This window comes from Falco cherrug, chromosome 5 (genome assembly GCF_023634085.1).
Source record: "Falco cherrug isolate bFalChe1 chromosome 5, bFalChe1.pri, whole genome shotgun sequence".
NCBI lineage: Eukaryota > Metazoa > Chordata > Aves > Falconiformes > Falconidae > Falco > Falco cherrug.
The window spans coordinates 91,020,904-91,043,761 of record NC_073701.1 but is presented as its reverse complement, the minus strand read 5'-3'; the positions used below and the strand labels follow the sequence as shown (position 1 = coordinate 91,043,761).

Genomic DNA, 22,858 nt, shown 5'->3' with positions numbered 1-22,858 from the left:
AAAAGATGATTAAGACTAAAAGGCTTGTCACGGAAGTATCGTTTAAAATGTGATTTAAGCACAAAGATTATCTCAGTGACTTAAAAACTGCTTTAAATAACAGAGAAAAAACCCACCAAGCTGCTGCATTAGGGAAGGTCCAAAACTACACAAAAATTACATCATTTAAACCAGCTAAATATATTCCTCTCACAATTCTAAAAGATTCAGTCAAACCTCTCCCACCATCCCCGTACAGATGTTGTAATGCCATTACCTATAATCCTCTCATGTTTGACTCTCTATGAAAAAAATAAGCGCTAGCAGCTTGGGTTTAGATCTTGGAAACTTACAATCCATGTAATTAAAAAAATAACAAATTCTAAAGGGCAAAATTGCCACTTTCTCACAGGCTTAATGAGATTACATAGTGTATAATAGTTTAACAAGCACAAAGACTGTACTGTTTGAAGGGATGTAGTAGAAAGTAACTTCTACCACATTGCTTTTGCTATACAGAAAGCAAATTTGCCTAAAAGCAGTGCTTAAGTGCATAATTGAGCCGTAGTTATTTGTATATAAATAGAAGCAGTTTGCTTGGTAATAAGCCACTTCTTTCTCTCTGATTCATGCAGTGCTACCCTGGTCTGACATTTGTAATACTGCAGCATCTTCCTATTATTAGCAGTCTCTTATCTTCCCCCCGCCCCGCCCCGCCCCTGGAGTGTGGTACCCTAAAAGCCACAGGAATTCTATTATGACTGCAGCAGGAACATTGGAAGAGCACATCTGTTGGCCAGGCTTGTGCTGGCAACAAAATGACCCGGGCACAGGAAGGTTCTCCTTTTTCTTCCACTTGCATTCTCTGCTGGGAGGTGCAGGGAGGTTCCCAGTGTCCATAATTCCCACAGTCCGCGCAGTAGTGAAGTCTGGAGAGGCCTTTCCGGCTGCCTGGCACTTTTAGGTTAGAGTTTGCATGGGGTTGTAGTATTTTTGTTTGGATCCAGTGCTGTATTTGAATAGAAGGAAAATTATTCAAGAAGTGGAATGCCTACTTACCAAGTAGTGGGAGAGAACTGTTTTTGATGAAAGATGACAATATTACATACTTTGAAGAAGTGATCTAAACATAGACTGTTAGAGTGATGATAACATGAATTTGTGGGTGGGTAAAGAAATAGCTAAGAGGTGTGAATGGATATCATGCATTTTAAGAGATTATTAATTCTGAAACCTAAAGATAAAACTGGTGAAGTACTGGAAATGGAAATTATGTGAGTAGCATAAAGTACATCAACTTTAACATTGAACAGAGAGAGCAGGACAGGTATTGTATTTATGATTTCATATTTAATTCATTAATCAGTTTTAAACTGTTCCTGAACTCCTAAAAGGGATGTTGAATTGGATAGAGCAGTACAAAGATGCATACTTGCCTACCAGATGATGTTAAGGGAATCATGAAAGTCTAAGCTCAAGTTTCCCTTCTTATTCTCTGCTTTGAGCTGGTCTTTTTTCAAGGATTTTTCATTATTTTTCATATTAGAAATAATTTTTTCATTATTTTCCTGTCTTTTATCTTCACAGAAACTCACTTTACGGATTTCTGCCCCACTTACTCAGGAGCTCAACATTGTTATTTATTAGAATGGTCAGAAACAACTGGCATAATTTAGCATCCTTGGCCCTCAGATAATGATCTTACTTTGATTTTAATGTAAAAAAGCGTTTATCCATAAAATGTTGCTTATGCACCTGATTACTGATCTTTTCCTATGTAGTATTCGTAAAGCAGTATTCTTCAAATAAAATTTTCAGTAGTAGTTATTGATATTACCATAAACTGATGTGTCTTTGAAATATCATAGAAGAAATCATCCTGAAAGTTCTCTCTCACTGCAGATGGAGATAATTGGAAATGTTTTCTATGGGACCATATTCTGGACAGCATACACTGTTGTTTTGTTTATTTTCAAACCTATGGTGGCAAAAAAACCACAAAACCAAACCAACAAAGGAACAACTGGATAGTCAGCTTAATGCACATAGCCCTGTTCTGCGGGAGGTGATGTGTGTTTGTCAGGAGAATGCATGGGAAACAGCTAACCAAAGGCTGGGGATGCCTAGACCTACTTTGTACTTCAGCTATTTCTAGCTGCTGAATGATGTCCCAAGACTGTAAGAAGCTCCAGCTTGTGGAAATGGTTCTGAGTAGTTGTTGGTATTTTAATAATATAATATATAATCTGCCATAAATACATTATATAATGGATAGCCTCTATAATATAATAAATATTAATACAATATTATATGACGTTACAAAAACAGCTGGTACAAAGCAGCCGATAGTCCAAGACTAAAAAATTTACAGCTGTAGTGATCATTCACTTTTGTGTCCTGAACTGCGATAAATGCAAACCCAGGCATGTCTTGGTATCCAGTGATCATAAAGAGAATTTGTTGAAAACTTGGGGGATTTCTTTCAGGAACCTGGTTCTCTCCAGACACTGTTTCCAGTGTTAGAGTAGCTCTTACCACAGCAAATGGTTGGTGCCCTTAAACGTACACTGTGACTTCTGACAGGAGGGATCCACATCATGGCAGGGTCAGAGCTTCACCAACTCAGCTGTTCCCATGCTTTTGACCCTATGCTAAAAACCTCATTTTACCTTTGTTGATATTTACTTATGAGAAACACGAGTCACAATTTGTTTTAATAGTAAAGAGGTACTCCAGTAAAGGAGGTTGGGAAGGGGCTGTGGTCCAGTTTGGGCTGCTAGCACCAGCTCTCCCTTCCCCACCAGCGATGTGCTGCCCAGAGCACTGCAGGCAGTGTTAAGCTTCATCTCAAGCTCCTTAAGGTGCTTGTGACTCTGCCTGTTCCTGTCTGCCACCACAACAAAAATGTACAGAAAATCATTCTCCTGGCAGAAATGCCATGTCAGTTCCCAACAGATTAATTCTGCTTCCAACACTCTGCAGGGAACGGCCTCAGCCAGTCTACTCTTGCCAAAATCTCTCCAATGCCACTTCTTTGTGGAAAACTGCTCCTGGCATACAGACAGGAGTGCAAGCGCAGCACATTTCACCAAGGATGTCTTATTTTCACAATGATCAGTTCTAGACCATTCAACAATAAGGATTTCATCCGGGTGTTTCTACATGATCACATTTCTTCTGAATTAGCCAGGACACACAACACAGCAGTATAAGTGTCTCCAGTTTTTGCCAGCTGCAGGCAGACAAATGCAGCTCTGGCTGGCTGCTTTCCCAAAGCAAGTCAGGTCTTGCGGAGAAACTTTGAGAGCTGGGTCTCTTCGGAGCCTCTGCTGGCTCTGATCTGAATAATGTGGAACAAGCAATTTGCTCATCAGCTTTTTCTGTGGGAAGAAGCTCGAGAAGATACAAAAACGTGTAGCTGAAGATAGTGAGAAAGTGTTGAGGAAGAGCAGAATATGGGCAGTGGGGTGAAAGCTGATCTAAGGTGAGGGATGAGACAACCATCTTCTTTGCTTAAGGATACAGCACATAACTAGACTGCTTGATGAAATAACACTTAAAAGTATGCCCCTCTGCATCCGTGGCCGGGGCAGACTAAGGACCTTGTGCAAAGGAAGGATGTCAGTATGGTTTGTGAGAGCTCTGTGTATTTGAGAGAGAGGAGAGCAGGAGAACCTCTGCCAGAGCAGACACCAGAGGCAGGCAGCCAGAAAGAGCAGTACTTGTCAAATAAATCTGAGGAACAGCAGAGACCCAGAGGACACGTGTGTTCTGTGTGTCACGGGTCTGCACCAGGGAGCTCAGTGGGGCCAAACAAGCCAGAGGCTCCAGCTGGCACAGGAGGTGCCAGCCCTGCTGTCACCAGCTGCACACGTGTTGTCCTGGGGCTCGGCCACCCTGCCAGTCATCCTCCCCTGCTGCCTGTGCCAGTCGCGCGGCTGCACGCCCCGCGCGTGTTGCAGGCACAACCAGAGAAAGCTGCTGGGTGGCCTGACAATGTGGGTAAACCAGACCAGTCCTGTGCAGGATCCAGCCTCTCCTGCGTCCGATGGATAGCTTGAGATGAAGACTCCTTCGCAAAGATGGCATCAAAGAGGTACTGCTCTCAGTTTTCCCCAGAAAGAGGGGATGTTAGCATCTCACCGTGGCAAAAGAGCAAAGAGAGAGATAAATCTGAGCACCAAGTCAGAGAAAGCAAATTTGTAAACACCCTGGCTGAAACTGGGGGGAGGTGATGTTTTGGTTTGTTTGAGGGGAGGGCTGGTTTTTTTTAGTGAGGAGGGTTTGCCTCTAATCTGCCTTACAGTGGCTAAAAGCAGGAGTGGGAGATGAGAGGGCAGGTGGTAAATTTGCTGACAAATGGAGAAAAAGGAGATTGGTGTGGAAGTTGGAGCTTGGATGTGGCTGGAGAGAAGGGAAGATGTCACCTCTGTGAAAAGCTCTTTGCTGTACAACCGCATGCAGCCAACCAGTGCTCACAGGTTTTCTGTGAAATCAGTGACTAACCTAGCAACTCCATATATATCTTAATAATATAAAAGCAGAAAAATGCACTCCTACCTGCATCAATATGCTGTTCAGGCTTGTATTACAACCTCAGTTTTATTCCTTTCTTGTTATCTTGCTCCTTGTAGTTTCAGTGAACACAACAGGAAATCACTAGTCAGTAACACAGCCACCTTGGGCTCTGATTTCACATATTTATTTCGTAAAAGTAAGCAAGACAGCCCTTGGTCAGCACTTGTGTTAGGAACATCAAAGAAAAACAGTTTGTGCACACATGTGTGCATATCTGGCTGTTCATCCTATCCAAGCATCAAGGTGCAGGTGTAATTTTAGATCTTCTACACTTTTTTGAAGTTCTGATTACCCTGCTTGTTCTTTCCCATCCCAACAATTTCTTTCTTTTTTGTTTTTGAGAAAAGGATAAAGACTTCTACAAAAAATACAGAACGTGTTATAAGTGATATGAGCTGGATCCAAGAATCTACAGTCAAATATTTTACTGTCTTTTAAGAGTAGATTAGATTAAACATGAACTTCCCCAGATGTTGGTGTGGATTAAATTTGTTACAGATCTTCAGTGGAGAGAGAACATCTCAGGCTGGGATTTAAAAACATTCATAGTCAGCTGCTTTCTCCAGCCTGCTTTTGTTAGCCAAGAAACCCACCAGCTGAGTCCTTCAGAACCTGAAGGAGCTGAAATATAAAGGGAAAAATCCTACTTTGCATTTCAAAACCCTGTTAATTCTAGACTCCTGCCTTACAACGCCCTGAAGGGAACACGGAAAATCACCAGCCAACGTACAACGTACAACCACAAAGAAGATGCCATTAGGTTCCACTTCTACAGAGAAAGAAGTAAACGTTCTCCATTGCTACTCCATGTACACTTCTCTTTTTATTTTTTTTTTCCCCTCTAAAATGGGTGATTCTAGGTTTAATCTCAGAGGATCCTGCTGCCTGTTCTTGCAAAAGGTTCATGCTGATTTTGTGTAACATGAAAAGATGGTGGCAGTCTGGATCAGTTACATTGAAAGGAGCAGCACAAATCAAATGAAGGGGACACACACAGAGGGCTCTGCTGTGCTCAGTAAGCTGGACACAAAACCCATGTTTTGGTATGGCCAAATGTAGTATTGTATGTCTTGGAACAAAGAACAGACAGAAGAAGATGGGACACTGCTACAGCAAAGAGACGCTGGGGAAGTTTTGGGGTCCAGCTGGATGACCACCTGAGCATGAATTCCCAATGAAAGGTTTAATCAAAAAGGAGGTAGAGCAACCTCAGATAGACAGACAAGTAAAGGAAGAGATGTTATAATTCATTTGTTTGTTATACTGGTACCATCTGTCCCATCCTGGTGTCAGAAATGTGTAGAATATACTGAAAAAAATAAGCTTGCTACGAAGAAAAGCCAAAAAAACCCAAAAACAAACCAACAAGTCTGAAGGACTAGAAAAATGCCTTTTCCAGGGAGAGCACCAAGGAGCTCAGCCTGTCTCTGGTGGCCAAGAGAAGGCTCAGGCCCATGAGAGTCTCAGTGTAACTGTGGGGGCAGAAATGCAGTGGCAGAAGCTCTTAAAACTAGCAAAGGTAAGAGTCAATGTCTGGTAATGAAACTAGACAAATTCAAAGGCTGATATTTTAACTGTGGAAACAGCTTGTCAAAAGCTGTAGCGAATTCTCCTTTAGCAGAAATTTTTAAATGAGAAGGGGATGCTTTTCTGAAATAAATGCTCTTGCTCAATAATTCAGGAAGTTTTTGGAACTGTATCGCTGTCCTGTGTCACACCAACTGATCACAGCAGTCCCTCTTGGGTTTGCAATTATGAATAATGAAAGGGGTGTTTTGTAGGTTTTTTGCAAAGCATATTTAGACTTCTGTGACAAGTCAGTGCTTTTGAAGGTCTCCACATAGTTACAAAGATCATAAAATGTCATTGATATAATTGGCTTTTTGGTAAGTTTTGATAAGTAATATATTTTGAATGTTTAACTTCTTGTGAAGATTCTGACAATTACTTTTTCCTATCACCAGGTGTAACCAGAATCTTCTTGAAAGTTAAAGCAATTCACTACCATTCTCATGCAGGGACTGTTTGCCACCTGGGTTGCCAGCGTATCCAGAACAAAGAATAATATCACTGGGTCTGTCATGAGCATGAAGTAGAGAGCAAGACAGCCCTACCGCAGAGCTGCTGCCTGGCTGTGTGGAGCAGTGACCCCTTTCCTGGCCCTTACCCCTTGCCCAGGGGCAGGTTTGCAAAAAACCACTGAGCTGCTGGTGTGATGCAGAAAGGTGAGTGTGATACCCACGCAGGCCAATTACCCCTGAGGTGTGAGGTAATGTCACCAGGAGTGGATATAGGAACAGTCAGATGTCAATGCTCAGCACCATGAAGCAAATGAGAATGCAACCTCCCCCGGATGCCCCCAGGTGCAGGGCCCCTGCCCTGGGCTGTGAGGTGGCTCCTTGGCTTCCCTGCTCCTAGATCTGTGGGTGCAGGTGGCTGGCGCCCCAGCAGCAGCACGTAGAGACCTGGCTGGGAGACCTGTCACTGTGCTCACTGCAAATGCATAAAATGCAAATGCTGCCATGGAGGATTATGAAACGAAGGTGAGACAGGCACATGGGGCTCAGAGGGAAGGAGACTCCCACGGCTTGCTCTTGTGGGGAGCATTTCCATCACAAGGAGAAAAAAGAGCCGCCAAAGGATGTGCTGACAAAATTCAGGTCTCTAGCGACTAAGAAACTATAGGGATTAAGACCAGAACAGACGCAGAATGCTGCCTATATAAGCCCTAGCAATGCTCCCAGGCCATCACAATCAGCTGGAGAAGCCCCAAGAGTGCAGAGGCAGGAGAGGGGCACGGCTAGCAGGAGCAGAGCCTGGGAGCTATTCTGAGCAGCTCCAGACCTGAAATAGAGGGGGATTTTCCTAGTGACCCAGAAGGGATTGTGTAGACCTTGTAACAACTAGATAGCCTTCACAGGTTGTTGCAAAGTTGCACCACAGAGGAAGACCCAAGTGGAAACAATCCTAAAGTAATGAGAGTTGTAGGTGAGTCTTCTCTCTTCATTGAATTTTGCTCAGGAGATTGTTGCAGTTGCAGCTTGTGCTCAAATATATTGGAGCTTCAGGGGTTTACCAAAACCATTTCGGGGTGCTTTTTGTAACGAAAGGGCCCAGAGCAACCCAGCTTCACGCTGAGGGTTTTCTGCTCCACTGCTTCTTGGTTCATGCTGCTTCACCTGTGCTTCCTGAGCACTCGAGCACTCGCTAGCAGCCTTGCCTCCTCCTGGGGTATGTGACCAGAGCACTTGTGGGATACAATAGCATCTTCTCATGATCTTGCTGATAGCTCAGAAGGACTACTCTGCTTCCTCCCACCTTTTCCCTCCCGATCCCCCATGTAAACATACAAGTGTAGGGGGGATAACGGGGATGTGCAGAAATTAAATGTGCTGCTGACCTTGTACAGTCTCCTGCAGACCCTGGGATTATTTGGTGCATGAATGACCTCCCTCTTAGATGGAAAAGTGCTGTGACATACAGCCTATTTCTTACTTACGCTATCATACCTAGCGATCAAACAAGGATTGCAAAGCACTGCAGAGCTGGGATACTGCCGAAACTTACACCTGAAAGGCTGCTCACATTAGGAAGGCTGCTCAACATTCTACCCTTTCTCTTCTTTGGCCCTGCTTTTACTCCTTGGTGTCCCCCCAGATGGAGCTCCTAGTTGACCTTGCATCTTCAGGAGTGATTAGACTACATTGTGTCTGCCAAGTGAGACGTTTCCTTAACAGGACATCTGTGATCTCTGAATGCCAATACCAAAACTGTCATGAGAAATATCCTCTCAGTTGCTAGATGCCTTCTCCAGAACCTGTCTTCATCCATAGGTGATGGTGGATATTGAAGTTCCTTTCAGTCCTGCCATGGTTTCCTGCTCTAGATCTGAGCTTTTTCCTTTAAATGTTGGTTCTGATGCCTTCTCCAAGCAGTAATAATACCATTTTGGGGTATTTTCTCTCTCTATCAAGAGTCCAGATCACAGATTTGTAACACTTCTGTGGTAGGCCATGAAGTCACAATAGTTTTCCAATCATCCATAAAAGGTCTCTAAACTAGTTTTAAAATGAATTTTAAACCCCAGATAAAATATAGACATTTCAGCAGAAATTCAGAGGAAGCAAAAAGGAAAGCAATAGTGTTCTCTGCTCTTTGAAAGGGTGTTGATCAGGTTTTTTCATCACCCGATTACGCTTTCTGGAGAATAAATCTGAGAAAGCTGAGATAAAAAGCATGGCAATTACTGGATCTATATATAAGCATATGTACATATATATAAAACTTTACTCAATAATTCTGAAGATACAAGCAATGTTCCTCTCTTTTTTCCTTCCATGGGCGAAGTCTGAAAGGAAAACTGTTATGAGCCGTTGCCAAGTTGGTAAAGACAAAAGAATGCTTCCCTAATACTGATGTGATTTTAGATCAAGCAGCTGGAGGTGCTGTACTTTCTGGCAGAGAAGAAGCAAATTTTTCAGTAATCTCTAAAAGAAAATAACATAGTGCACAAACTATGCAGCATTTCATTATTTCCTAATCTGTTTCATGTGATCATAGAGGTTTAGAGGCTAGAAAAGGAGAAGGCATTTGAAAAACTCCAACTTAAAACTTCTACAATGTTGGATTAGCGTGTAGCTGAAAATCAGTGGAAGTGAAACCAGTGTTTACTGGGAGGTGCCAATAGTCTGTTTGCTGATATGAAATAGATGCTTCCTGTTCTTCAGTACCTAAAGGGAGTTTCAAACCATGAAGCAACAATTTGAAGATGGCTGTTTATGTCTTCAAGAGCTCTTTTGTATGTGGATGAACCTTCTTTCGTGTATGCTTACCAAAGAACTGTATTTTTGTGTGTATTATGTGTACTTTTTTCTTTCTTAGTGAATCACCTGCAGCTACACATTTGAGCCCTGTTTTGAAAAAGTAGCTATATATATTTTCATAAAATACACTTGCACATTAAATGTTCATGTCAAGCTGACAATAAAAATAGAATAACAGAATGTTTTATTTAGGATTTAAAAGGAGATTATGAAACTGCTGTTATACAAAATATTTGCATACATTCTTAATTTTAAATTGTTGGAGGGTTAAAATTAATATTTTGGGTGATGCACAGCATTCCTACTGACTTTTCTGCAAGTGATGTGTATGACAAAGGTGCCCCTTTATTAGCATTTCAGTTCAGATGAGGAGCAAGCTTTTGAAGTGAACCTCCTGAATGTCTCCTTTTAGTGCACTTCGCCCTGGGAGCATGTGAAGCAAATTTCTCCCACATGAGCTAAACTAGAATAGGTTCTCCAGGACGGCATGCAATGCACTCCAACCACCAGGGAGCATTCAGGCTATATGGAAGTAAATTGTCCATAAAGTGGATGGAGTAGGTTTTGGCTCTTCAGCACCTAGCCTTTCCATCTGTAGTTCGGTCCTATTGCACTGTATTACTTTCTAAGGTAGACATTGGCTTCAAGGATGTATTTAGCTCAGTAGTTGGGCTAAATAGCCTGAAAGTTTTTTGAAGTTTCCCCTAAAGATTAGTAGAACTGGTGGGGGGTACAGAAACAAATCAGAAAAAATAATTACAGAGAAACTTTGGATTTCTGTTTCCGTTTGAGCTCATCCTTATACGCCAGAAAGGAGGGGTAAGACACACATGTTGTGCCTTTTTCCCTTCTGAAACCTCATCCATAACAGAAATTTGAAAAACTTTCAGCCTAATTGCTGGAGAGACAGTGTGAACCCAGCACTCCCAACAATGTTAAAATACTCTTAGTGCTCTTCCTTCTGCTTCATTAGTTTAGCCTGCTACTGCCTATTTTTCTGGGACAGTGAATCAACTTTCATGATTCCTGTATATATCTATATATCCATATGTATCTATCTATCTATCTAATATATCTATCTATCTATAGATATCTATAATACTGTTACGCTGTTTTGTTTTGAGGTGCAGGGGTCTCATCAGCAGTTACTGAAATACTTTATGTGCTTTTATGAAGGACATCCTTTTGAGCATTACTTCAATTTTTGTTTTAATGATACCCACAGATCTGTGAAATATATTCTACTGTAGGCAGTACAGGTACTGGTAACATGGTAGTTTTATTAACCTACATCAGATATTCTTTAATAGCCTTCTGGTTTGCTGCATTTGGTTTCCAAGCAGAGCAGTTTCTCTCTCATTTTTGTGTGCTTCTACTGCTCCAAATCACACCCTTTAATTGCAAATTTTGTGAGACAGGACAACTGTTGATTATTTGTCTCTGTGTTCTTAATAGAGGCGTTATTAAACATAATATCTCCTGCTGAACCTTACAAAGCAATAATTATTTTATTATAGGTAGATCTCAAAATCCACCTCTTCAAGCTCAAATGCTTTCTTTATGCTTTCTTTTTTTTCTACCTCTAGAAAATAGGAGATGCTCTTTTAGAGACAGTATGAAATTAATCTTCCCTGTAGTTGTTATTATCACTGACATAGTTACAGTAAGTGTTATGTGCTATTTCCTATGCAAACAATGCTTGCGTACGTTTAACAAGTCAAACCTATTACAGTTCCTTTTCTTAACGCTGTTTGTTTCATACCATTTAGGACTAGAAATTGCTGTGGGCTTATTGGTATGCACTATGCTTTCTTTGGTCTTGGTGAACACAGGGAATAAAAAAATACGGAGTGAGATTCCTCCTGGTTAAATGCAAGTATCTGCAGCCCAGGTTTGGAGATAAATGGAGTGCCCCTTGGTGTCAGTGCGGACAACGGCGCCTCCGCAGTGTCTCGCCCCCCTCTGAAGCATGGTCCTGCTGCTGGCTGGGTGAATCCCACACTGGATCTCATTGCTGGCATTTACTAGGTCTCATCACAAGAGGAGCTTAGACGCCTAGCCCCGCATACACACCCGCTCTGTAGACTGATACTAGATGAGACAATTTCCATCCAAGTAGTTTCAATTGAGTTTCATCTGCTTCTAAATTGCAGCTATTCAGATCATCAGGCACCAGACTGGAACTGGATTGCAAATCCCGCTGTGATATTTTTTTCCCTAGATGAATCTCCAACAGAGTATAGGAGGGAGGGCTCCTTCTTGAGATGGTCCTTCACTTCCCAGGAATTGATCCCTAGAAGTTCCCAGCTGAGCCAGCTTTGCATAGCCGGTAAGAGGCCCACAGTCTTCCATACACTGTCCTTCGTCACAAAATACATGGTGTTGCAGAAAAATAATGTAAATTAAAACACTGAAAAGTGATCACAAGGATAAAGTAGTTTATGCTACTCATCCTATAAAAGTGTTGTCAACAGATAGGAAGGAAGACTGATTGTGATGAGTAGAAGGATTATGGGTGGGGGTGGATTTATGAGACGGGAAAAGGGGCTACAGTTTTCCTGTTAGCATTGTTGAGAATATCACAGCTGGTCACATATCAGTAGTTTTATAACCTTTCCTCTCCTTCCCATTCAACCTGTGGTTTTGCTTGGTTTGGGGCACCTAGCACAAAATCCATTACACTAGTTTTAGAGTCATCTCTGTTCTTGGAGTTCCTTTGAAAATGAATGTTTAAATAAAATTGATCTGAAGAAATAAAGAGCAAGGCTAGTGGTTTAAGCATTAAATTTGGGAGATATTTGCATCCTGTACGTATGACAGCAATGACTGTCAAACTGGTTTGCCCAGCTAAGGGATCTAGAAGACCACTGCAGGGTACCAATTAAAGGTTAGCTCTAATGTTTTGTGGGATAACTGGTTCCTTAATCTTGCTCTGACCACCAGCCCAAAACAGGCAAGTCATCAGTCTTACTGATGCTGCCTAACAAGTTTGCTCTTTCCCTGTTGCTTCAGTACTGCAGCAAATGCTACAGATAGGAAAAAACAGACATTTTAACTATGCAGTTGAGGTTTTAGGAAAACCAAGGAACTACGACTACTTCTTGCAGAGATACACTGCACATGAAAAAAAAAAACAACCCACAGTCTGAAGTGTTCTTTTACAAGGATATTTTTGCTTTTTGTTGGTTAAATACTAGTACGGGGACATATTGTCTGCTAGGGCTTTTTTCTTCTCAGGTAAGCCTGAGCTGTGGGGAGACCAGTGGACCTTCCTTGGGAGCAGCAGGCTGTTGTGTAGAACGCACCCACTCTGGGGACCTGTAGGACAGTGGGAGCTGCTGAGTACAACAGACAACATGTCAGGCCTTAACAGATTTAAATTGCATAGGTATTTTGTAATATTGACAGCATTTCTGTTAAAATCAGCCAAGGTATAGGATGGGAAAAGCCTGGGCAATCCTACAGATTTACAGCAAATAAGTGCTGAAGCAAGAGTTGACAAAGAAACCCCAGGGAGAGAGTGACCGAAAGCCATCTTTAAGAGACAGTATTTGGGGACACTCCTTTCTGTGGCAATGATTCTACCGCATTTCTGCACATCACTGAACCTTCCCGAAGAGCTGAAACACCCCAGGCACTGCCATGTGATAATCCAGCAACACACCCGAGCAGCCTGCAGCTGAGCGAGCCGAGCAGCCACTCTGCCTGCTAGTGACATTGCAGAGCAGCTTGCAGGCAGCCAGCACAGCTCATGGGGACAACTGGCAGAAAGCACAGCTGGCAGAAGCAGCTCAGAGCCAGTCCAGTGGCCATGGGGTGGTGAGGAACCAAGTGGATTTGCTAAATTCAGCTTAGAGCACAGAGTCCTTTCTAGCTTCTTTGTACCAAAGCAGAGTGGTGACATGTTAAGCTGGTAAAGCACCAGCTAAGCTCTGTCTTTTGGGACAACAGCTTGACCCCCATCAGGTGCATTATACGATAAAAAATGAGGGATGATTAGAGGAGCAGGGTTGTGCTGCATATTTTTGCTCTTTAGGGCGCACCAGCTCAGGACTGCAGCCAGTATGTTCTGAGAGAGAGTAGCTCTGTTTGCAGTAAATTGTTTCTCACACAATCCCTTAAAAGTTTAGATTATTTAAACTCCTGTGTGCAAAATATTGTTTGTCAATGGGGAAAAGTTTTCCTGACTTAGGTGCTTTAATTTAATATCCCTGAGTCTCAGGCTGACAGACTCCTGTTCTGTATTTCCTAAGGCCCCTATTCATTTGGTCTCCATTTCCCCCGTTGGACATGCTGCTCTCTAAAACAGAGCTCTGTATATTAAACATACAGTCTGTATCTTTGCATCTTACAGGCATGTGTTTGCATTCAACTACATCACACCATTATTCCAGGGAACCCAGTTTACCATGAAATTCCAATGACTTGATAGATCTACTTTTTTTCCTATTAATGGTCTCCATTATGTTTTATCTGTGAAGTTTCCCAGTAAGTGATAAATACGTTGAATAGAACTGATCCTTGTAACATGCAATTGTAAATGTTCTCTAGAATTACTTTCTGAGTCATAATCTTTTTAGCATGTGCTACATTCATTTTGTATAGTGCTAATTTTTAATCAGCACATCATTTGGTAAGAAATTATATCAAATCCTTTAGTAAAATCTAGATGTATTACATTGCATTGTCTCCATTCACTGATTTTATCAATAGAAGTAATTATCTGGCATTATTTGTTTTCTGTGTGCTCTCTGTTGTGCATCCTCTGCAGTTATCTTCAAAATCCACATGGTGAACCTTAGTCTAATTTAATCTCTTAGAGGCAGGAACAATTCCAGTATTAAGACAGTGCAGAGCACAAAGGGAATTCAGAGAACTACTAATAATAACCGTATGCTGACTATTCTTCAGCTTTCTGCTGTGATCTATTGTTTCACATTTATTGCACTACTTCAGCCAGGACAGAATTTGAAGTACCAAGTCCAGAAAAGGACTTTGGTACCTACAGGTTACATCTTGAAGTGTCCGTATTACAGGATTCTCCCTCAAAGAAGAATTTTAAAACCTATGTTAGAAGCCCATACTTTTTAAATGGAGCATATATATACATGGATGCCTGGAAAAGACAGCTATTTCGAATTAGCCTTTAAGAAACACTGAAAAAAACGGCTGTATTTGAGATCCCACCACTCCCCATGACAGATGAATTTTGCTGCACACCAGCTCACTATCCCAGGGTATGTATTCTTTTAGAAACAGAATAAGAATCACTCTTTTCCTGTAAACCACAAAGAACATCCTTCTCTCCTGTCCTCTGCATACAGGTGCAGTGATCTGGGCACTGAGACAAACAGATCCCTTTCCCTCCTGAGTCTGGAAGTTCAAATCCATGTCTTGTGTCACGGGACTGCGTTGCAACATCAAGCTGCCTTGACAGAGGCAAGCAGTGGCTGCGTGCTGAGGCTGTTTTGTTTGGAAAAGGAATGTAAGATTCTCAGAGAAGAAGGGATCTTACAGACAGTCAGGTTGGCTCCCCAGGAGGAAGTGTTACCCCCAGAAATAAGGGCCAAGATACAGATATGAAAGAAGGATCTCACGTAGCCCAGCAGCCTAACACTGCTAGTGCCAGGGACAGGCCCCAGGTTTAACTGAGCAAGGGCTCAGGACCTGGCAGGTTTCATCTAAACTTGTCTTTGCCTACATGGAGCTTTATTGGGGTTTGCTTAGCTGCCGCAGCAAATTTTCTAATGACCAGGTATCTACCACCTAGTATCAAACCACAATTTTTCTACAGATAGTAGCAAGTAGTTACTCTGTGTATGATGATGTATTTGTGACCCTCAGAAAATGGTGCAGTGCAGAGGAGCATCAGCCTGGTGTGATAGCAGAGACCTTGCAAGTGGGGACACAGGATGCAGGGAGGAGGAGCAGGAGGGGAGGCTGAACAGAGGAGGCTCGGGATGCCACTGGGGACCCCAGTGCTGTAAAGAGTCACCAGTGGTCGGTAGAGAAGGGCAGGCTGGGAGCTGGGCAAAACTGTTTTTTTGAATAACAAAGAGCTGAAAGAGCAATTCTCAAGCAGATGTAAAACACGCCATATAGAGCAAATTTGGATGTAAAATGGAGCTGCAGACCAATGAAGCAAGTGCAAGGTGTAACAGCATGTTGGAGAAAGAGCCCAGGTGGGGGTCCTCAGAGTGGGGAGGAGGAAGCCGTCAGCATCATAGTCCTCCTTCCAGCAAAGAAGTGGAGGAAACTCCATCATGAACACCACACTTCTCCTGGTAAAGGGCAGGGGATGCTGATGGCTTGCTGCAGCTCCCAGCTTCTCCTCTAGCAATATTGATGCCATCAAATACAGGACCAAGAATGGAAGTCTGAGGGACAGCCCAACAGCAGAGGTAGGTACTAGGAAGGTTTTGTACAAAAGTTTTAACTCTATTATTATTATTCTGTATTAATCAGATAATTTGTACTGTGACAAGTAGTATTATTGTGACTAGACTAATCTTTTCAACTGTCGTATTGTAATTACTCTAAAGGTTTTCATTAGACTAACAATAAATTCTTAGTTTCTGTCCTGGCTTCAGCTGGGATAGAGTTAATTTTCTTCTTAGTAGCTGGTACAGTGCTGTGTTTTGGATTTGGTGTGGGAACAATGTTGATAGGACAGTGATGATTTTAGTTGTTGCTGGGTAATATTTATAGTAAATCAAGGACTTTTCAGTCCTTTGGGCCCTGCCAGCAAGAGGGCTGGAGGGGCATGGGAAACTGGGAGGGGACACAGCCAGGACAGGTGACCCAGACTAGCCAAAGGGATATTCCATACCGTAAGACATCATGCTGAGTGTATAAACTGGAGGAAGAAGAAGGAAGGTGGGGACATTTGGCATTATGGTGTTTGTCTTCCCGAGTAACCGTTATGCGTGATGGATCCCTGCTCTCCTGGGGATGGCTGAGCACCTGCCTGCCCATGGGAAGTGAGGAATGAATTCCTTGCTTTGCTTTGCTTGCCTGCGTGGTTTTTGCTTTACCTATTAAATTGTTCTTATCTCAATGCCTCAGTTTTACATTCCTTTCCGATTCTCCTCCCCATCCCTCTGGGTGAGGGGGAGTGCCCAAGTGGCTGCATGGGGCTTGGTTGCTGGCCGGGGTTAAATCACGACAGCTTCCCACATCTTTTCTACTCCTAACAAATTTTTGAGTGCAACATTGGTCTCAGAATTCACTTGCATGCAATAACCATGGTAAGGAACAGTGGCAACATATCACAGTTTAATTCTATAAGTTTTAAACTTCATTTTTATCTGAAAAAATACTCTTTGAAAGTTACGATTTTTTTTCTGTAGTCATAGTTCTACATATTTAGCTAAATAACCGCTGCGATACTACACTCCGCAGTAAAAATTATTTTTATAAAATAGAAGCTGTCCCTTTTTATTGCAATGCCTTTATTATATATTTAATCTATTCCTCAATATGCCAAACAGATCACAAAATATTACTTTCAGTGTGACTTTAAATAAAGTATATGCATTCCATTGACATCAAGAAAGAAAAAGGATTAAAGAAATAGGACTCAGTTAAAATCTGAACAATTCTGCAGCTCTATAATGAGATATTTATGTTTCAAAGGTCTCTCTCCTCAAAGGGGAAAGGGTATTCAGAAATGTTTTAAATATCAAAAAAAAAAAAAAAAAAAAGAGTTAAAGAAACCTGTATGTCTTCTATTTGGTTAGTAGAACTACTTTTATTTTTCATTTCCATTGCAGAGGCAGTTTCCCAGAAAGCATACTGGGAAAAAAAGCCTTTAATGGATATGCGATATGTGTTAGTATTTGCATTTCTCACGCTATCTGTCTTCCTTTAGTACAAAAAAAGAATCAAATTAATTAATTAGATTTAGATAGAAAATGTCTGTAAGAAGCTTATTTTGGAAATCAACTATAAAAAGAATAGCATATTTTAAGAGAGCTTTTCAAAGTTAAACTAAAAGGGTAATATTAGAAATTTGGTTTCAGACAATGTGAAGAGTAGGGTAAATGTAAAGTGCAAAGATTCATTGCATAGTGAAATATATATCTAAATTTTGGAGAGTAATTCAAATAGACTCTTGTGCTGTATTTACGTTATAGGAAAACCAAAAGCCATGGGGCAGACATAAGGCAATGGTGTAGAAGGTGATTGTGGCTTGGCTTCTACAACCTTCTACAACTTAGCACAGTAAGCTCACAGACTGGTTGGGAAGTCGCACCAAGGCTGATATTAAGACTAACACTACATTCTGCCTACGGTTTGGACTTCTGAATGAATGAAATAAAAATGAATGGTTTAATTAAAAAGAACAAATTGAGCTAATTTTTGTACTGTGACTAATGTTTATTTCGTCACCGTATGTTGTGTTGTGAAAAGCTACTACTAGAAACGAAAGAATATGATTGGGTTTGAGAGAATAACCAGTAAAGACTTCTATCACATTGATTTGCTGTGTCGAGTGAGGCTCCCGTGCAACAGCTAGGGTTAGTTAGGGTTAGGGCTTCAGCATCAAGGGTGCTGACCTGCTCTGCAGCCTGGAGAACTAGACCAAGAGCAGCCTCCCGGGTTTCAATGCAGACAGATGCAAAGCCCTGCACTTGGGATGGATAAGCCCAGGCACGGGTACAGGACGGGGTCTGAGTGGCTGTATAGCAGCTCTGCAGCAAGGGTCCTGGCAGACAGCAAGCTGAACATGAGTGAGCAGGGCGCCCTGGCAGCCATGAAGGTTAACGCATGAGCGATAGCAGCGATTTCCGCCCCCCCCCGCCCCCCAAGTCACATCTAGGCACAGCATCGAGACCCCTGCTGTAAGACACTCAGGCTTCAGAGATGCCAGTGCAGGATCATGAAGATGATCACGGAGCTGACAATTAGAACGTAATAAGCAAGAGGGAGCTCTCCTTGTGTAGCCTGGAGATGAGAAGGATGAGGAGTCTAACTGCTGTCTTCCGTTACCTGAGTAGAGCTATCTGGTAGCATGAGAGTTGCCTCCAAGGTACACAACGAAAAAGTACAAGAGGCAACAGCCACAAGCTGCAGCAAAGGCAACCCTGACTGGATATAGGGCAAAATTTCACAAGTGGTTAAACATTGGAAAGGGTCACCCGGCAAGGCTGCACAATCCCTGCCTTGGAGAGTTTCAAAACCCAGCTGAACAAGCTCTGAGCAACTTGACCTAGCTTTGAATTTGGCCATGCTCAGAGGAGGAGTAGTAGATGAAACAGAGGTCACTTCCAACTCAGTGATCCTACCATTTCTTGATAAAAACAGCAGGTTTCCACATTTTCGACAATGTGAAATAGTGCTTTCCCTGCCAAGTTACTACCATGCTGAGATGGCCTCATGATGCAAAGCTGCGTTTAACATTCATGTTTTAGATTTAGAGTTGGACAGACATTACAGCAATAAGTAAATTGAAAGTTACTGAGTTTAAAAGTTGGATTAAACTGAGGTTTAGATAATAATGAAGAGTAACTAATTTGCATCATTAAGATTCTCTGCCTGGAACAACTATCAAAACAAGACTAAATACAGATGTTAGAATATTAGAACCGTAGAATAACTTGGTAAAACATGTTTTCAATTTGCAAGAGGGTGATAAAGTAGGTTTTGAAGCATGACTCCTAAAATTTCCTTGCCACACTGAGTATCTGCAGTGTGAGTGGCTTCTCAGCTAAAGGCAAGGGTTAGTCTTGCAGAAGGTAAATTCAAGATTACTGATGAAGCAGAGAAAAGAATGCTGAGTTACAGTTCAACTACAGCAGAGTCACCGTTTCTGATAGACAGTTCATGATCCATTTCTTGGGATCTAGATGTCACCAAGGAGAACGCTTGTGTTGGCAGTCTGCTCCTACAGTATCCCAGGTAGCAGAGGAATTTAATTCTGTATTGAATTTATGGGCTGGTTCTTGGAATTTGGCATGCTGCAAGGCTAAAACTGCACTGAGGGTTACGATTAGAACATCTTCAGCAATTATGTATAAGGAATTATCCTTGTGATAGGAGCCCAAGCTTGTTGTTTATAGAGATTAATGCTGAAGCATGTATATTTTTCCAAAAGGCTTTAAAAAAGTACGAACTTTTTAAGTGCCATGCCCTTTTAGAGGGTTATCTATGTTTCTTGGGAAACACACAAACTGGACTAAAAATATATCTTGTAATCAGACTTCTTCTAAATTTACTATATAACTCCACATAGCTGTTCTAATTATATCACTATGAAAAGATACACTAAAACTGCAAATGATAAGGACCTGAAGTTAATATTAATTAATTAACATTAATTAGCTCATTGTTAATCTCTGTTCTGCTGGATTCCTATAAGGATGAATTTGGTCTAAGTTGTTTAATTTTCTGCAATGATTTATATACCAAATACGTTTAAGAATCATTCTTTTTCTAATTCTTCTTTAGTCACACAAAGTAAGATTGATTTACCATTTTAAAGCTACCGAACTAGCAAATTTATTTTTTTTATTTATAGTTAAATTCTAAATCAAATATGTAAACATAAAATAGGGAGCCACTATTCAAATAAGTTACCTTTTGTTTATTTATTTCAGGGACTTCCTTTGAGGAAAACTCAGAATCCAAACCATATGACTATTTGAAATCTTCCTTTTACTTTTGCTTTACATTTGTTTCAGCATTTTTTGGTTTGTTAGTTTTGTTTTGTTTACCACAAAAAAAATGAAGTGTTCATAAAGTTACTTTCTCAGCTTTGAGAAATGTTGGTTATGCTGGCAGCTAACCAGCATTTTTTTTTTTTCAGAATAACTTTAAAACAACTGTGCTATGGTTACCTAAATAATAGGATAATTTTCATAGAATTCTTGCTACTCTGACTCTGGAATGTATGCTGCTGGTATCTGGCCATTGTTCCAAACTAATTAGTTCTTTATTTTTGAGGATCAGTGTTTATTCCACAGTTGGATAAATATTATGTATGAAGTCACTTTAGGAAAAAAATATTTTTATCAGGATGCAAGACCTTTCTGAAAAGAAGAGGAAACAAAAAGTTCTCATTTATCGCAGCTAGAAAATTAGAGGTTCTGACAGCCATCAGCACAGCTCAGTGTATGGTACAGATACAATTTAATCTTTCATATTCTCTTAAGTAAGAGAATCTAATTTACCTCCCATTTGAGAAATACTGTGCAATTTTAAGTGGTGTTTTAAAACTGAAAAAAAGTAATGGATCAGGTCTCATTTGAATAATTTGTGGATGTGAATGAGTACATTGAGACAGCAGAATGTGACGTGAGAAGACGGAAATACCGTACTTGTACTTTTCACACAGGCAATGAAATAGTACAAGATATCCTCCAAACTCAGAAAATGTTAAATGTGGGCTACACCTTAGTTAAGTCAGGCAGACTGCTGCTACCCAAAAACACAGTTATGAATTCAAGCATATGGTTAAATGCGTTCCTGCATTAGTGCGACAGTTGCTCTGGAAGATAGTCAAACTCATTACATTATTTGGACTCCAAGTTTTCAGACTCATTAAAACCTTAATTGCTTGAATGTTGCCATGAAATGAGGAAAATCTGATGGACAGCATTCCCAAAAGATAATCCACATGCTAACAACTGTTTAAGGTATTTTAATGTCATGGAAAATAATATAAAATCAAAATTCATGAATGATGGAAGAAATGAGGATTGAAAAAGAAGACGTATTTCTTAAAATCCACTTTCCATCTGAGGTCCTTTTCTGTTCCCATGAAAGAAGGAGAAACAACACTCCAAAGTTTTAATTTCTTCTCTAGATATTTTAGTGAGTTGCTGAGTATCATTACTATGTCACACTGCCTTTTTGATTGTTCATTAGAAATGCAAAATCAACCTATAGCATAAATTCATGTTTGGTAACTAGGACTGTAAGTGTCATTATAAAATGTAATCAAAATAAATACTGTAAAGTTGGAAAATTTAGTTCATAGATATAAATGAGTCACAAGTGATTAAAATCAGCTTCTCAAGAGTTAGTGTATTCACTTTGGAGCTTGCTTCTGGTAAATGGGCAGGAAGAGAAGACTTTGCCCCACAGTAACTGTAATACTTCAAAACATCTTGTGTGCAAGGACCTCACTTTTGCTGCAGAGATCTCCCAGCTGTGTCTGCAATAGCCAGGCTTCCACCTCACACCGAGGAGCAGAGCAACCCAGACCACTGCACAGCTCCTTCCCTGCCCAGAAACCTGGTGTCTGCATGCTGGGCGAGAACTAAGGGCTCTGTAGAACCCAACCATACCAAATAGCTCAGAAAAATACATTTACTTTAAACTAATAAACTTCCTTTGAGCATCTGCACAAAAAGACCTTACTGCTGGAGGCCTTTCTTGGAGGTTAAAGCTGAGGTGATTTAACGGATTAAAGTTTACTTCGCCAAACTGAGCATCTGACCTTAAAGCTCCTGTGGAGGAATACTGATTGATAATTATGGGAGTGGAGGTTCTTAATAGTATTCCTAGTATTTCAGTTACTATTTCTTGAGTCCTTGTAGACTGAGACATAAAATCAATTGCAGAAGCCAAATCGGCATCATAGATGGTACCGGTAGGGTCTGTTATCTACTCAGAAAGTCTTTCAGCTGGACAACAGAGAATCCTCTGTTTTAGATCCTCTCATGATTTCACAGATTGTTCCAGACACAATTCCTTCTCTTCCCAGAATCCAGACAATAGGACCCCATTGTGTGGGAGGGGCTTGCACTTTCTGGTTCCATGTCTAACAGTGGGTTATCAAATACAACAAAGCGTTAAGGCGCTGTGAAGTTTTTCCTCTATAGAAGAAGAGCCATGTTCTCTTTATACCCAAAGGGCATTTGCTGGTTTCTTCCACAAAACAAGTGTAATGTTGGGAGAAAAAAATGAATCAAGAAGTTAATAAAGTAATTAACATAAAAATCAAACACAGCTGTCAAAACAAATTTGGGCCAGAGTTTCACTGTAAGCCTGAATGAATGAAAAATACGGGGCGGGGGGGGGGGAGGGCACACGACACCTGGCAACATGCTGCGATTTCATTTATCTTTGAAGGAATACAAAACCACCCACCACTTTCTTTCAAAATGATGAAGCAATAGACATATTGTCTATTGTCAATGTGGTGACAGGTTTTTTAAAATTCCACTTTTGTGGCTTACACTGAGATATTCCTGAAAGAAACTGTTAAAAAACAATTGACAGAAAGGTTTGGGTTTGCTTCTTGCTGGCTATTTGGTACATATAGTGTTACACTGACTTCACTGCAATCTTTTTGGGGACCTGAAATGATATGTGAACCTGATGTATCATCCAGATTATATATTTGAGTTCAAGTGTGTGACTATTGACAGGCAGTGGGTCCAACACTAACCCAGACTAGTCCAGGTTATCAGCCTCACCGTATATACATTTGTCTAAGTATTTATGGGTAGGTAATAGATCAGCAGTTGGTG

At 41.0% G+C, this 22,858-nt stretch overlaps 1 protein-coding gene across 2 annotated transcripts in view; it reads left to right on the top strand.

Annotated features, from left to right (window-relative positions):
- LOC102052911 (sucrase-isomaltase, intestinal-like) overlaps positions 1 to 1,822 on the top strand; it is a 58,738-nt gene extending 56,916 nt beyond the window's left edge. For both annotated transcript variants that reach the window (XM_055712668.1, XM_055712669.1), the window contains exon 22: positions 1,567 to 1,822. In XM_055712668.1, the coding sequence (XP_055568643.1) occupies positions 1,567 to 1,626 (60 nt within the window). In that variant the 3' untranslated portion in view covers positions 1,627 to 1,822. The remainder of the gene's footprint in view (positions 1 to 1,566) is intronic.
- The last annotated feature ends 21,036 nt before the right edge of the window (positions 1,823 to 22,858 follow it).